We start from the raw sequence: 14,675 nt of genomic DNA, 5'->3' as shown, positions 1-14,675 counted from the left end.
AACAAATGCTTAGCTCTCCAACATGTATTAATAGGTAAAAAAGAAACCCGATGTATAGTAACATGTATGTTACGCTTCTGAGTGTTTTTAAGTATGTATGTGTATATGTGGGAAATTTCCAGAAGTATAAACAAAAAAAGTACTTTTATGGAGTATACCTTATGCTAGGGTTTTGAGGTGTTTTTTAAAATTTTGTTGTGGTATAGCCAAATTATGGAAAGAGCCTAAATGTCCATCAACTGATGAATGGATAAAGAAATTGTGGTTTATATACACAATGGAATACTACGTGGCAATGAGAAAAAATGAAATATGGCCTTTTGTAGCAACGTGGATGGAACTGGAGAGTGTGATGCTAAGTGAAATAAGCCATACAGAGAAAGACAGATACCATATGGTTTCACTCTTATGTGGATCCTGAGAAACTTAACAGGAACCCATGGGGGAGGGGAAGGTAAAAAAAAGAAAAAAAAGGACGTTAGAGTGGGAGAGAGCCAAAGCATAAGAGACTGTTAAAAACTGAGAACAAACTGAGGGTTGATGGGGGGTGGGAGGGAGGGGCGGGTGGGTGATGGGTATTGAGGAAGGCACCTTTTGGGATGAGCACTGGGTGTTGTATGGAAACCAATTTGTCAATAAACTTCATATAAAAAAAAAAAATTTTGTTGTGGTAAAATATATATAACATAAAACAAAACAAAACAAAATAAAATAAAATAAAATAAAATAAAATAAAATAAAATACTATTGAAGTCTAGGGAAAAAGGAGATTTTATTTTAAAGTAACCTCTACCTTCCACGTGAGGCTCAAACTCACAACCCCAAGATTGAGAGTCACGTGCTCTACTGACTGAGCCAGCCAGGCACCCCACAAGTGTTTTTTTTTTAATTAATGTATATAAAATTGCCTTATCTATAGCCCTTAATGTGAAGGACTATATGTAAGTTAATTTTTACATACATCAACATTTTTGTTTGTTTATTACAGTATTGAGTCTAAACATTTCTGGGTTGTTAAATCCCTTACATGTAAGTTTCCTTGGTAAATTTTCCACTACTTTTATGCTTAGAACATCCTTCCTTATTCAGAGCACATCTGAATAGTAAATATAAAATCTCAAGATATGAAAAGGTAGCACTTTAAAGTGCACTGGGTCTTAATACGTGTCAAGGTTATAAATTGATTTTTGAGGGGGCGGGGTTTATTCCTTTCCAGTAACTAGCAGCTATTTTTCTGGGTGAGGCAGCTTGATTTTATACATATATGGTATTTAACATGTATATAGCCTTACCTCATTCTTAGCCCCATTGCACAATAGGCGCTTAAATTACATTGTTGAAAGAAACCTTTTAGTGAAATTGGAGTCCTTGGTTTAATTGTTCCTAAAGCTTACCTGCAGCCTGGTTTTTGCTTTCCGTGAGACTCTTTTCATTAGCTTTATAATACATTTCTGTTGCTGGCTTCAGCTAGTTGGTTTCTCTCAGTTGTGAGCAGAATTACTGAGGGACAGAGCGTGTGTTACCTAAGATGGCCTGCTTCGTTCTAACTTACTATGGCTTATTTCAGAGGGAGTGCCTTTCCATTCACATTGGCCAAGCTGGCATCCAGATTGGGGATGCTTGCTGGGAACTCTACTGCCTGGAACATGGAATCCAGCCAGACGGCGCTGTTCTCGAGAGTAAAAAGGATCAGGTGGAGAATGCTAAAGTGGAGCATATGGGCGCCTCTTGCAATACCTTCTTCAGTGAGACCAGAGCCGGGAAGCACGTGCCCAGAGCCCTCTTCACGGACCTGGAGCCAACTGTTATAGGTAATGTGGGGCTGGCATTCTAGCGTGCTTAACCAGGTCCACAACCACAGCAAACAAACCCAGTACGAGTGCCTGGGATCATCAGATTACACTGGATCTATCTCAACAGGATCACAGGGACCCTTTTTAAATTTAGAAGGTCACTCATGACCACGTAAGGTGGTCAGCATGAAACATACCCAGAGGGCATACTAGCTTAGCTCTCTTTTCCTATGTGATAAAACACATTCAAACCTTGTGAGTTTCTCCACACACATCTGTTGTAGCAGAAGATCAGATCTTTTCCTGGATTGGAAAGCCAGTTGCTAGAAGCTTCTGACAAAGAATCTGAAATTTGGCATGACCCGAACATGATTCCAAAGAGGCAAGGAGCCAAATAAATCTTCTAATTGTGGGGGAAGTGAATACAACGTTATGATTATTAATGGAAGACTTGAGTAAGCACTTGAAATGGGTCTACAGAAATGCTGGGGGGAGGAAGGGGTCTTACTGACTTGGAAAGGCTGGAGAGGAGGTGGATTTGGGTTTGGTATTATGCATCAATTATTTACTGCTGTGTAATAAACTGCCTCCAAAATTAGTGGTTTGAAACAATAATGATCACTATTTTGTCCATGACTCTACAGTTTGGACGGGGCTCAGAGGGCAGTGCTCCGCTCTGCTCTACAGGGTTTCCTAAGGAGGCTCAAGTGGGAGCTGGAGGATCCACTTTGAAGAATTCTTTTTTTATTTATTTTTTTTAATGTTTATTTATTTTTGAGAGAGAGAGACAGACAGACAGACAGAGTGAGAGCGGGGGAGGGTCAGAGAGAGAGGGAGACACAGAATCTGGAGCAGGCTCCAGGCTCCGAGCCATCAGCCCAGAGCCCGACGCGGGGCTCGAACTCACGAACTGTGAGATCATGACCTGAGCCGAAGTCGGATGCTCAACCGACCGAGCCACCCAGGCACCCCTGGAGGATCCACTTTGGAAGTGTTTCACCCTCATGGCTGGCAAGTTGGTGCTGGCTGGTTGGCTGAGAGCTGGGTCAGGGCTGTGGGGGCCACGGGCCTCCCCGCGGGCTGCCGAGACTTCCTCACAGCACGGCAGCGGGGTTCCAAGAGCAAGCATCCCAGGAGCACAAGGCTGAAGTCCATGGCATTTTAATACTCTAGGCTTGGAAGGGTGTTGACCTGCTGTTATTTGCTGGGTCAAGGCCATTACAAACAGAGATCCACCGAGGAAGGGAGTATAAGACCTCACCTCTTGATGCGCCAAGAGCGAGGTTTGAGAAGCACACGTGAGATGAGAAATACTCTGGTGGCCATCCTTGGAAAATGCAGTCTGTACGTGCTGGATTAGAGTTCATTTCCTGATCAGAACAATGTCAGATCAGGTATCACACTGAAGGTTGATTGGTGCCCGTGGGAAGCAGACGCTGGAAAGGGTTATTATGAGGGAAACATGAGAACCGCTGAAGCCAGGATGCCTGCAGACAGATTCAGTATTTGGTAGACGTGAAAGAATTAAAAATAAGGAAATAGCAGTGGCTTCAAGAACAGGCGAAGCTAGTCTGAGGCTAAGAGAGGCAGTTACGTTGTATTTGGACTCTGAGTTATCAGTGCCCGAAGAGAATATCTGAATTTTTGTTTCTGACAAGTGGGACTTTGCAGCCATGAGCTTCAGTTGCAGTCTGGTATCCCCGAAACCCGGACGGAGTGGAATATGTCCCCAGAGGACTGCGGTAAATGTAACTAAAGAAGCAACGCGAGAGGCCACATCTCAGAATTATGAATATTGTAGCAGGTATTTTAACTTGTGCCAATCCGAAGACGCTGGGCCAGTTGGAGGTTTAAGACCTGGGATCAGGAGCTGAGCAAGTCAGGGAAGAGCTAGGAGGCAGGAAGAAACCAGAAGAAATTCCCCAGTCCTCTGGAATACAGCATAAAGAGAGGGTCCGGAGCTGGCCCAACCAAAGAGGCGTATGCTCCAGCTTGGAGGAGAAGGTGCTGATTTTCCTTGTTCTCTTCAGCAACTAAGAGAGCCTCATACGTGTGAGGCACTGTCCTTGACATTGGAGGTGTATGTAGTCGTACTCTTCATGGAGCCCATATTCTAGTGGCGGGCAGTTCTATAAAAACCAAATAGTGTGCCTGATGGTGATCGGTGGTTGGGGAAAAATAAGGCAGAGCCGTAGGGGTAGGGAATGTTGTCCAAGTGGTGGGAGGTGCTTTTTCTAAAAGAATGTCAAGGAAGGCCTTGAAGGGAGGGCGAGCTGAAGGAAGAGAGGGCGGGAGCCTTACCTCTCTGGAAGAGATCAGAAAAGACTTGATGGACAAAGTGACAGTCCATCTGAATCTTGAAGACGGGGTAAGAGGACTTTTAACAGTTCACAGATGAAAGAGAATGGAAAACACGAGCAAAGACACACTCAGATACCTGTGAATATTGTCTCTGCTTGAAAATGGAGAGGACGTTGATATAGTGGAGTCACAGAAGACTTAAACTGGCATGGAGGCAGACTATGGAATTTCCTTGAATAATATGCGTGGTATGAATCTGATGGGAAATAAAAAGACTTAGAGCAAGGGAATGGCAGATTTAGAACTATACTTCAGTAATATTAATCACAGAGATGTATTCATTCCTGTATTCAATATTTCTTTAGCACCTGCTCTGTGCCAAGTACTGATCTAGAAAGAGAGTAGATTAAGTTACAAGATTTTTGTGTTGGATGGACTGGAATGGAGAATACCAATTGGAGAGGGGTCTTAACAGTAGAGGATTGAGGCGCCTGGTGGCTCAATCAGTTAAGCATCTCACTCTCTCAATTTCAGCTCAGGTCATGATCTCATGGTTCGTGGGTTCAAGCCCCGTGTCGGACTCTGTGCTGACAGCACAGAGCCTGCTTGGGATTCTTTCTTTCTGCCTCTCCCCTGCTTGTGCGCGCTTTCTCTCTCTCTCTCTCTCTCTCTCTCTCTCTCTCTCTCTCAGAATAAGTAAGTAAACTTTAAAAAAAATAAAAAAAGAAACAGGAATGGATCATTTGCCAATGGATGTTCTTGAGAGAATTCAGGGGTGTCTCCCAGATTTCGCTGTTTCAATAATGGGGTTGAGAAATGAGGTAGGAATTCCAGAAGGCGACCTAGTTTTGGGCATGAGGAATTTGAAGGGTCTGCAGGTTGGTCCCTTCCCCTTAGAAGATGGGGAACCAGAGGTGTTCAGTGAAAAGTTACCCGATAGAGTTAGTACTAAAAAGCTGTGAAAGTGGCTGATGTTCTCCAAAGCCAGCCTGAATGGTTTTGAATAAAGGAAAGGTAAGTTTAGGTTGTGTTTGTGGAGTAGAATTCTACTAAAGATATTCATAGGGAGAACAAGGGAAAGAGGGGAGGGAGGGATGGTTCAGAGTGGGTGAGGGGCCCCATGACTGAGAGGGTGGGTCGTTCTTCTCCTCCTTCCCTCTCTTCTCTGGGGTAGTGACCAAGGATTTTGTGACGGGGAGGAAGGTGCTCATTGAGGAGTTCTGATTGGAATAATGGGGTGATGGTGTGTGAGACCTTGGAGATAGGAGTAGAGATTTAAGACACGTTTGGAGAGGAGGACAGAGGGTCAAGTGACGTGTGAGGAGTGTGCCAAGTGTGAGTCTGAAGGGGCCGAGAGCAAAGCTGGGGTGGATGGTACCCGTGAGGTGGGGACCAGGCGAGGAGGGATTTGGGGCGGGCGGCAAGCCTCCAGCTCTGATCACCCGTCACAGGGCCAGGCTGTGTGAGCAGACCCGTGAAAGTAACACGAAGGGAGGAGGAGTGGGAAAAGAAACTGCCGGGAGCACAAGGTCGTGGTGAGAAGGAATTTAGCAAAATTCAATGAACATTCATCCATCTAGGTAATGGGAGTAGACGGATGAATGAATATTGATCCCTTCCCTGCTGCCGTCCTAGTGAGTTCAGGCTGTTGTGACAAAATACCGTAGACTAGGGGTCAAACGGTGGAAATTTATTTCTCGCTGTTGTGGAGGCTGGAAGTTCAAGACCAGGGTGGCAGCGTGGTCGGTCTCTGATGAGCGCTGTCTTCTGGCTTTGCAGATGGCCACCTTCTTGCCATGTCCTCACATAGCAGAGAGATCCGCTCTCTGTCCTCTGACAAGGGCACTAACCCCATTCACGAGGGCCCCACCCCCATGGCCCAGTGACCTCCCCACACCATCACGCCAGGGGCGAGGGCTTCAACACCTATTCAAGACAGATCTTGGGGAGACACGAACATTCAGTCCATAGCAGTACCATGTATCAGTGAGGAACTGCATGGATATTTTCCTATAATCCCTTTAGTATTCTGTCAGGAAACCTTGCTATCCTCAGTTAACAGATGAAGCCGCCCAGTCTTGGGCAGGTTCTGGAACTTGCCTTAGATCGTTGAACTTTTGAGGGTAGAACTGGGTTTGACCCCAGATTTGCATACTAATAAGAGCCATTCTCTTTTTTTTTTAATTTTTTAATTTTTTAATTTTTAAATTTTTATTTTTTTCAATATATGAAGTTTATTGTCAAATTGGTTTCCATACAACACCCAGTGCTCATGGGTGCCCCCCTCAATGCCCATCACCCACCTTCCCCTCCCTCCCACCCCCCATCAACCCTCAGTTTGTTCTCAGTTTTTAAGAGTCTCTTATGCTTTGAAGAGCCATTCTCTTTTAACAACAACAACAACGAAACAGCATAAGCTAGTGGAGAAGACAATGTAAATGGTGGTAGCAATACAAACACCTGTGTTAAGCCAAACCATATAAAGTTGCCAGCGGTTGATTATTTTTTATCTAAAAAATGTCAGTGTTGTACGATGCCACCTAGTAACAACAGAAATGTCTGCAAGGTGCAGAGGTATCCCCGAGGAAGGGACGAGTAACTAGAGAGCCATCCAACGTCTTCTCCCGAGGGAACAGCACTGGCAGATTCACAGAGGCCTGGAGGAACCTGCACGTGTCACAGGAGTTCGTGTGGCAGGAACTTGGGGCCGAGTTGGGGGGCAGTGGTACAGAAAGACCATCGGGCTGGGTCGTGGGCTAGGAGGTGTGGTTGGAGAAAGGCTTTGGCAACTTTAAGATTTTGGGGGAGACAGTTGTAAGGATTTCAGGTGGAGTGGGGCCGAACAGCTTTGGAAGTAAGGAAGCAAGGAATGTCAAATCATCCTTTTTAAAAACCACTTCACTTCCTGAGGGTGCTGCTTAGGTAAAGACACTGGGCGAGATCACTCGTGTCGCTGAGCAAAGTGGGAAAGGTGCCAGGAAGGGAGCGGACAGTTTGGGTGTGCTCACGAATGGCAGTGCTATAATCACTGATCTCTGGAAAAGTCGATTTTACTGAAAGAATTTGTGGAACTACCTTCAGAATCTCAACTGGACATTATCGTGAAGAACCGGGCTTCCAGAATGCTATAAATTCCCTTCTTAGGCTGAATTCAGCCTTAGACTTTTAGGTGAAAAGCAGAGTCCACCCAGAATTATATGCCCACTTCTATCTTGTTTATAAGTGTATCTTTTAAAAACCTTAACTTTGGGTTTTTTGTTTATTTTTTTTGGTGTGCATATGTTAAAACTCATTTAAATAAATTTTGGTAAATTAAGTATTTGGGGGTGTACAAAATTGTGGTTTAGAAATTCATGGTGATGTTCAGGGGAGCAAGGTGAATTGAGAGAGCCATCTTGTTCTCAGACATTGGCTCATTTCCTCTTAGGCAGTGATCTTCTGAAATGAACTATAGGTATCTGGTGACGGGACCAATGTGGTATTTGCATAAATACATGTCCTGAGCTAATTGTATCATCATTAAAAAAAAAAATTTTTTTTAATGTTTTTATTTTTGAGAGAGAGAGAGAAGACAGAGCACGAGCGGGGCAGGGGCAGAGAGAGAGGGAGAGACAGAATCGGAAGCAGGCTCCAGGCTTCGAGCTGTCAGCGCAGAGCCCGATGCCAGGCTCGAACCCGTCAACCGCGAGATCATGACCTGAGCTGAGGTCGGAAGCTCAACCGACTGAGCCCAGGCTCCCCTGTATCATTATTATTTATAATGGTTTCCTGTGGGTTGTGCGTTGTGCCCTGTGATCTCATTTAATCCTTGTAACAGTTCAATGGGGCAGGTCTCGTTATTATCCATGTTTGTGAGATGCGACAATGGAGGCTTAGGGATGGTAAGTGACTGCCCCGTAGCTGAATGGGGAAGGAGAACCTGAATGCAGGAACCGGATTCTTGGACACACGCCCTTGCTGCCGTGCAGTGTCCCGCCGTAACCAGGGCAGCGTCCCCAGAGCCTGCCTAGCCCTCCAACATAATTCTTCAGGAAGTGCGCTATGTGGATGGTTCTAAATTTGGGGAGGGGGACATGGACCTGGGACACATGTGTCTTGGCATTTCCTCATGCTGCCCAGGTTTCTAAAAGGCAACAAAAGTAGGCAGGAGTTGCGCTTGGTTGTACTGAAGATTGCCAGTATCGTAACCCGTTTCCCGGTTTTAGGCATTTATGCTAACTGCGTTTGAGTTGTGTGAGTATTTGAGTTGGTCACAGCTTCCTTATTAAAGCCTCTTTCCTTGCATACTACTAATGATTTAGATTGGTATGCTTTTCCTTGCTTTACTGGCACGCAGTTGGCCATTTGTGGATAGAGGTACTTGGCCTTGAAATGCCAGCGTGATCCCAGGGTGTGTGATGGGTGTGAATAGTGTCTCTTAAATATCTGTGTCCACCTAGAACCTCAGAATGTGACTTCATTTGGAAATAAGGTCTTTGCAGCTGTACTGAGTTAAGATGGGGTCACACTGGATGGGGGTCGGCCCTACATCCCACGGTCTGTGTCCTTATGGGAAGAAGAGGGGACACGGCAGGGGGAATGGCACGTGTGACAGAGGCAGGCACTGGGGTCATGCAGGTATACTCAGAGGAACTCTGCAAACTGGCAGAGGTCACCAGAAGCCAGGAGAGTGGCATGGAACAGCCTCTCCCTGTCACCTCCGGAAGGGACCAGCACTGCTAACACCCTGATATGCGACTTCCTGAGCTGTGAGAGAACAGATTTCTCTCGTCCGAAGCCACCCAATTTGTTGTCATTTGTCACGGCAGCTCTAAGGAACTGATGAAGGGTGTGTGATAGGGAAACATACTTTCTGCTTATCTGGGAATAATGATACCCGTCCCTAGACTAAGGAAGGGTGATTCCGTGGTTTCAAGCCATTTGTCCACCACACGGGAGGACGGAGCAATCGGGGTCCTGGGCCGTGCAAGAATTCGGAGCAGGGCGTGCTGACCTCGTCTCCCCCTGCCCATGGGAGCACGCTGACCTCGTGTCCCCCTGCAGATGGGAGCGTGTCCACCTCGTCTCCTCCTGCAGATGGGAGCGCGCTGAGCCCCTCTCCCCCTGCAGATGGGAGCGCGCTGACCTCATCTCCCCCTGCAGATGGGATCCGAGCCGGCCAGCAGCGCTCGCTCTTCCCCCCGGAGCAGCTCGTCAGCGGCAAGGAAGATGCGGCAAACAACTACGCCCGAGGCCGCTACTCTGTCGGCGTGGGCATCGTCGACCTCGTGCTGGAGAGGATCCGAAAGCTGGCAAGTGGCTCCCCTCTCCCTAGACAGGTGCCCCGGTGCCTGGGCCCCACCTCCCAAGGGACCGGCATTTTCTAGCACAGGCATCACGGCATCCAGCCTCTCCCCTTGGAGCCTCCTGCGGATGCGCAAAGTCGAGAAGCCACCGTATGTTGGCCCTGATTACGCTTTGTTCCGTAGGAAGGGCCGAAGAGACCTTTACCCTTGTTATATATAGCCCCATCTGCTCTTTTTTGGGTTTTTTTTTCTAGATTTATGGGGAAATGTTTTATTTTTCCCCCACTGCTTTATTGAGGTCTAACTGACACGCAACATTGTGTAAATTCAAGGTGTACGTGTGATGATTTTATACACCTGTCCTGTACAGCGATTGCGGGAATATGGTTAACGTGTGTGCGTGTGGTAAGAGCGTTTAAGATCTCTCTTATTAGCAACTTCCTTTTTTTATTTTAGTTTTTTTAATGCTTCTTTATTTTTGAGAGAGAGAGAGTGCGAGGGAGGGAGGGGCAGAGAGAGAGGGAGACACAGAATCTGAAGCAGGCTCCAGAGCCCAACGTGGGGCTTGAACCCGTGACCGCGGGAGATCGTGACCTGAGCTGAAGTCGGTCGCTCAACTGACTGAGCCACCCAGGCGCCCCATTTCTTAGCAGCCTTCAAGCATACAATACGGTATTGTGGACTAGAGTCACCATGCTGCCCGCTAGATCCCCAGAACTCATTCACTTTCTAACTGAAACTTTCTGCCCTGCAAACGTTGCCTCCCGGTTGCCCCCACCCACAGCCCCTGGCAGACACTGTTCTACTTTCCCTTTTTATGAGTTTGATCCATGATACAAATGGGATGATACAGTATCTGGCTTTCTATGTCTGACTTCCCTCACTTAGCGGGATGCCCTTAACATCCATCCGTGCCGTACGAATGGCAGGAGGTCCTTCTTTTTAAGGATTAGCCCCCTTCCACTCTTGCTTCTGCCCAACTCGTGGCTTATCTTGTTATCACAGACGTCCAAAGCATCTGGACACTCGTCCTTTTCCAGTAGCATCCCACTATTTGTGAAGTTAACAAGAGGCACATCCTACCTGGAGATGAGTTACCCTACTTACGAACAGTCAGTTCTTCTTCGGGGATCTGGAGAATCCTTTGTCTAGGACCTGTTTTGGTGTTCGACATAATCCTTAAGTAATGCGATGCCTTTTACACCCACAGAGTAGACTGGGTATAGAGGTGATAAGTACTTCATCTACTGGCGGAGGGGGAGGGATCTGTTGCTGCAGTATTTTGCCAGTCATTTTCTTGTCTTTGTTACTGATAAAGACCTTGCTTTAGATCACATGCAGATAAATCCGTGGAGGGCAGCTAACGACAGGCGGATGTTCAGGTTTTGCCTACGGTAAAATTCTAAAGCGCTTCCCCTACTCCACACGCTCGCATGTGTTACCGTGGCGTTGATCACGGTTGACCAGTCCTTTGTGAAGGTTTTGTTTGTTCGGGGGAGCCTGTAGTGTCCCCTCTCACTGCTTCTGGCTTCGTTGGGCCCATTCTCACGTCTCCTTTACTTCCCCAGGCGGAGCACTGCAGTGGGCTTCAGGGATTTTTGATTTTCCGGAGCTTTGGAGGAGGGACTGGATCGGGATTTACATCTCTCTTAATGGAGAGGCTCGCGGCAGAATATAGCAGGAAGACGAAGCTGGAGTTCTCGGTCTATCCGGCCCCCAGGATCTCCACTGCTGTCGTAGAACCTTACAACTGCATCCTCACCACCCACTCCACCCTGGAGCACTTGGACTGCACCTTCATGATGGACAACGAGGCCGTCCATGACATCTGCCACCACAAACTCGGTGCCGAACGCCCCTCTTATGCCAACATTAATAGGCTGATAGGTCAGGCGGTCTCTTCCATTACTGCCTCCCTCCGGTTTGAAGGGCCCTTGAATGTGGACCTGACTGAATTCCAGACCAACCTCGTACCGTATCCGAGAATACATTTCCCCGTGACAGCCTTTGCCCCCATCGTCTCTGCCGACAGCGCCTACCACGAGGAGCTCTCCGTGTCCGACATCACCGCTGCTTGCTTTGACTTCTCCAATCAGCTGATCAAGTGCGACCCTCGGCTAGGGAAGTACATGGCCTGCTGCCTCCTCTACAGAGGGGACGTGGTCCCTAAAGATGTGAATGCAGCCATTGCAGCCACGAAGCTGAGGAACTCTGTGCAGTTCGTAGACTGGTGTCCAACCGGTTTCAAGGTGGGCATCAACAGCCAGCCACCCACGGTGACGCCAGGAGGGGACCTGGCCAAGGCCCGGCGGGCTGTGTGCATGTTGAGCAACACCACGGCGGTCGTGGAGGCCTGGGCCCGCCTGGACCGCAAGTTCGACCTCATGTACGCCAAGAGGGCGTTTTTACACTGGTACGTCGGAGAAGGCATGGACGAAGGCGAGTTCTTAGAGGCCAGGAAAGACTTGGCAGCCCTGGAGAAGGATTACGAAGAAGTGGGGCAAAGTCCCTGAGGCAAATGTGGCCGGTGAGGATGAAGACTCCATCAAAGCCCGTGCTTTCTTTTCAGGACACTATTTACGCCTCGCGGTTAGATGTCCCCATTAGAAGAAACTGGAAACCGAATCAAGCAAGACCCTGAGTTCCACACTAGATGAGATGGCTCGGTACCAACAATGAGCTCAGATTTCCTTGTCTGTAGTGCAGTTCAGCACGGCTCCCTTGAACCTTTCAGGTTTGGGGTCCTTCGAGCTACTGGATCACCTCTATGTTTCTTTCCTTCTTTTTTTTTTTTTTTCTCATAATGGAAACCTAGCTCTATTCTTGGATTTTGCAACAAAAGACCATGAACCCCTAAAGTCAGTGCTCTTGCTTTCCCTTTCCTGAGGTGTAAAACAGCACATGTTAATTATTACTGTTATTTCCCCCGTGCCTATATTTTGTACGTTGATTAAATAATGAATATTTTCAGTATCATTCTTTTCTTTCTTCCAAATGTGGGTCTTAACGTCACACAGTTTGCTGTTTATACAAACAAACCAGTAGCAAGAATATTCTTGGGTCTTTGAAATATTTTTTTTTTAACGTTGATTTATTTTTGAAGGAGAGAGACAGAGCGTGAGGAGGGAGGGGCAGAGAGAGGGGGGAGACACAGAATCCAAAGCAGCCTCCAGGTCTGAGCTGTCAGCACAGAGCCCGACACAGGGCTTGAACCCGTAAACCACGAGATCATGACCTGAGCCGAAGTCAAAGGCTTAACCCACTGAGCCACCCAGGCGCCCCGGGTCTTTCAAACATTTGCATCTGTGATCCTGTGGGTCAGAAGGTGAAAGTGAGCTCCCTCGGCTCCCCATCCTTGAAGAGATGTTCTCCAAGTGTGGCCGGCAGAGCCCTGCATCAGACCCAGTTGAGAGGTTTGGGGGAAAAAATGCATAATCTTGAGCTTCGCTGTGTACTTGCTGGATGAGAAGCCCTGGGGACTGGAGAGGGCAGGATGACCCAAGAGTTTGAAGTTAAAAAAAAAAAAAAAAAAAAACACGTAATGGAATTCATTTTTGGTACTAAATTATCCCACTTTCAAACCAGCTATAACTCCAAATGGAAAATATAGCTATAAATGCAGTAAAACCATCAGCCACTTTTTTTTTTTTTTTATAATTCACAATATTTAGTCTGCCTAATTGTTGGAAGGTGAACTAGATACTGCAAAGTCTTGCTCTTGAGCTGATGGTAGTTTCCAGGTGCCAACATCAGCTGTGGTGTTTACCTTACAGCCCTGGTCCTCCTGTGTCCTCTCTTGGCCTCAGGGTGCTCAGGGCTTTTGGTTCGGGCAGATACTCTGAGGGTAATAGATGCCAAAGCCTTGGCTGAAGGCGTAAAGTCGAGTGTCCTATTGAGAGGTTTGCCAAACTGCTGCATTACCATCTCCTTGCCTACGCCAAGACCCAGAATGGCCCCTCCACCTTTACTGGTTTCCCGGTAGATGCTTTTAGGTACTGACCTCACCGCCCTGGGATGTGGCCTTCAAGAGCTCCATTCGCACGATGGACCGTTCTGCCTGCTTTCCGCTCACACGTTACCACCACGGAGGCCAGTGAGCACAGTTTGGTGGAAATGATGTCTCCATACCTTAAGACATGCCTGTCTGTCAAGATGCGGTTTTCCCCAGCCCAGCCATCGGTGAGTTTTTGCTCAGTCCTCAAGTCTCTGAGCATTTGGCTGGATCCGCTTCGGACTCTACTTCCGAGGCCCCCTGCCAAGGGCTGAGTCTCCACTGATACCAAAACGACTTCGTACCAGAGTTCCCTTTGGACCCCGAGGCCTGTTAATCCTAAGATGTGCCAAGACTTCAGCATAGTAACAGGGAAAGGAATACGATTCTCATTCCTATATCTCTGACTTGCTGTGATCAAATATTTGGAGGAAAGTAAAAAAGAAAAAAGAAAACTCTTTTCTACAAAGGAAGGACTGATTCGGTGCGGTCTGTGGTCACTTTCACCAAAGCCAACATAGACCAACAGTGGGTTGTGTGGCTCTATATTTAAGGGTGAAAGAAAGCCTTCAGTACTTGAAGGATCCCTCTGCCAATATCCAAATTTACGGGGCTCCATTTTTCAACCAACCTATGTGTCCAATATGCTCTCTTATTAAGTAGTAAATAAAGATATTTGATGACCTAAATATAATGGATAGTCCACATACCGGTGAGTTTTAGGGTTAGGTCTCCTAAGACGTAGTCATCAAAATGCAAATACTAGTCTCTAGACTGGTTTTTTTTTTTGTTTTTTAATAAAGTTTATCACCAAATGGTACAGCGTAAGTCGTGGCATTGTTACAACTATGTGATTTTGAAATGTATACCTCCCCACATCTTAAAATCCCCGCCTTGAATACAGTTACTTCTCAAGGTCCTTGCCAGTCCCAAGATTTTGTGAGTCTAAGATTTGATTCACTTGTGATGCCACATGCCTCCATATGTCATACGTGATATTAGATTTACCAGGTATTTGTATTATTCATGTTTCCTTGCCATTCATTAAACATTCATTTTTTTCTTTCTTTTAATGACACAACATTCAAACTTGACTCATTAGCATCATGTTTCTGCCACTTCCTGGACACTGAAAAAACCATAGTACATTTCCACCCAGTTACCATCCGCCTGTCTTTTGTGTATTGTTGCCTTATATTGTAGGGCCGTGTGTATTTTATTTTATTTATTATTTATTTATTTATTTATTTTTAATATGAAATTTATTGTCACATTGGTTTCCATACAACACCCAGTGCTCATCCC

At 46.7% G+C, this 14,675-nt stretch overlaps 1 protein-coding gene across 1 annotated transcript; it reads left to right on the top strand.

Annotated features, from left to right (window-relative positions):
* The first annotated feature begins 1,502 nt into the window (after nt 1-1,502).
* TUBAL3 (tubulin alpha like 3) lies at nt 1,503-12,485 on the top strand. The gene is made up of 3 exons (XM_030321325.1): nt 1,503-1,811; nt 9,237-9,385; nt 10,948-12,485. The coding sequence occupies exons 1-3, from the start codon at nt 1,529-1,531 to the stop codon at nt 11,890-11,892; spliced, it is 1,377 nt and encodes a 458-aa protein (XP_030177185.1). The 5' UTR covers nt 1,503-1,528; the 3' UTR covers nt 11,893-12,485.
* Nucleotides 12,486-14,675: the final 2,190 nt, after the last annotated feature.

Source organism: Lynx canadensis, chromosome B4, assembly GCF_007474595.2.
Source record: "Lynx canadensis isolate LIC74 chromosome B4, mLynCan4.pri.v2, whole genome shotgun sequence".
Taxonomy (NCBI): Eukaryota; Metazoa; Chordata; class Mammalia; order Carnivora; family Felidae; genus Lynx; species Lynx canadensis.
The sequence above is the reverse complement of the archived record's forward strand: the minus strand, read 5'-3'. Positions and strand labels throughout refer to the sequence as shown.

Bases quoted from the DNA above. Each gene is read 5' to 3' on its own strand.
- TUBAL3 (XM_030321325.1), top strand. From the start codon at position 1,529: ATGGCCTGCTTCGTTCTAACTTACTATGGCTTATTTCAGAGGGAGTGC. The intron at 1,812-9,236 runs GTAATGTGGGGC...CTCCCCCTGCAG, and splicing joins CCTGGAGCCAACTGTTATAG to ATGGGATCCGAGCCGGCCAG. The intron at 9,386-10,947 runs GCAAGTGGCTCC...TTACTTCCCCAG, and splicing joins TGGAGAGGATCCGAAAGCTG to GCGGAGCACTGCAGTGGGCT.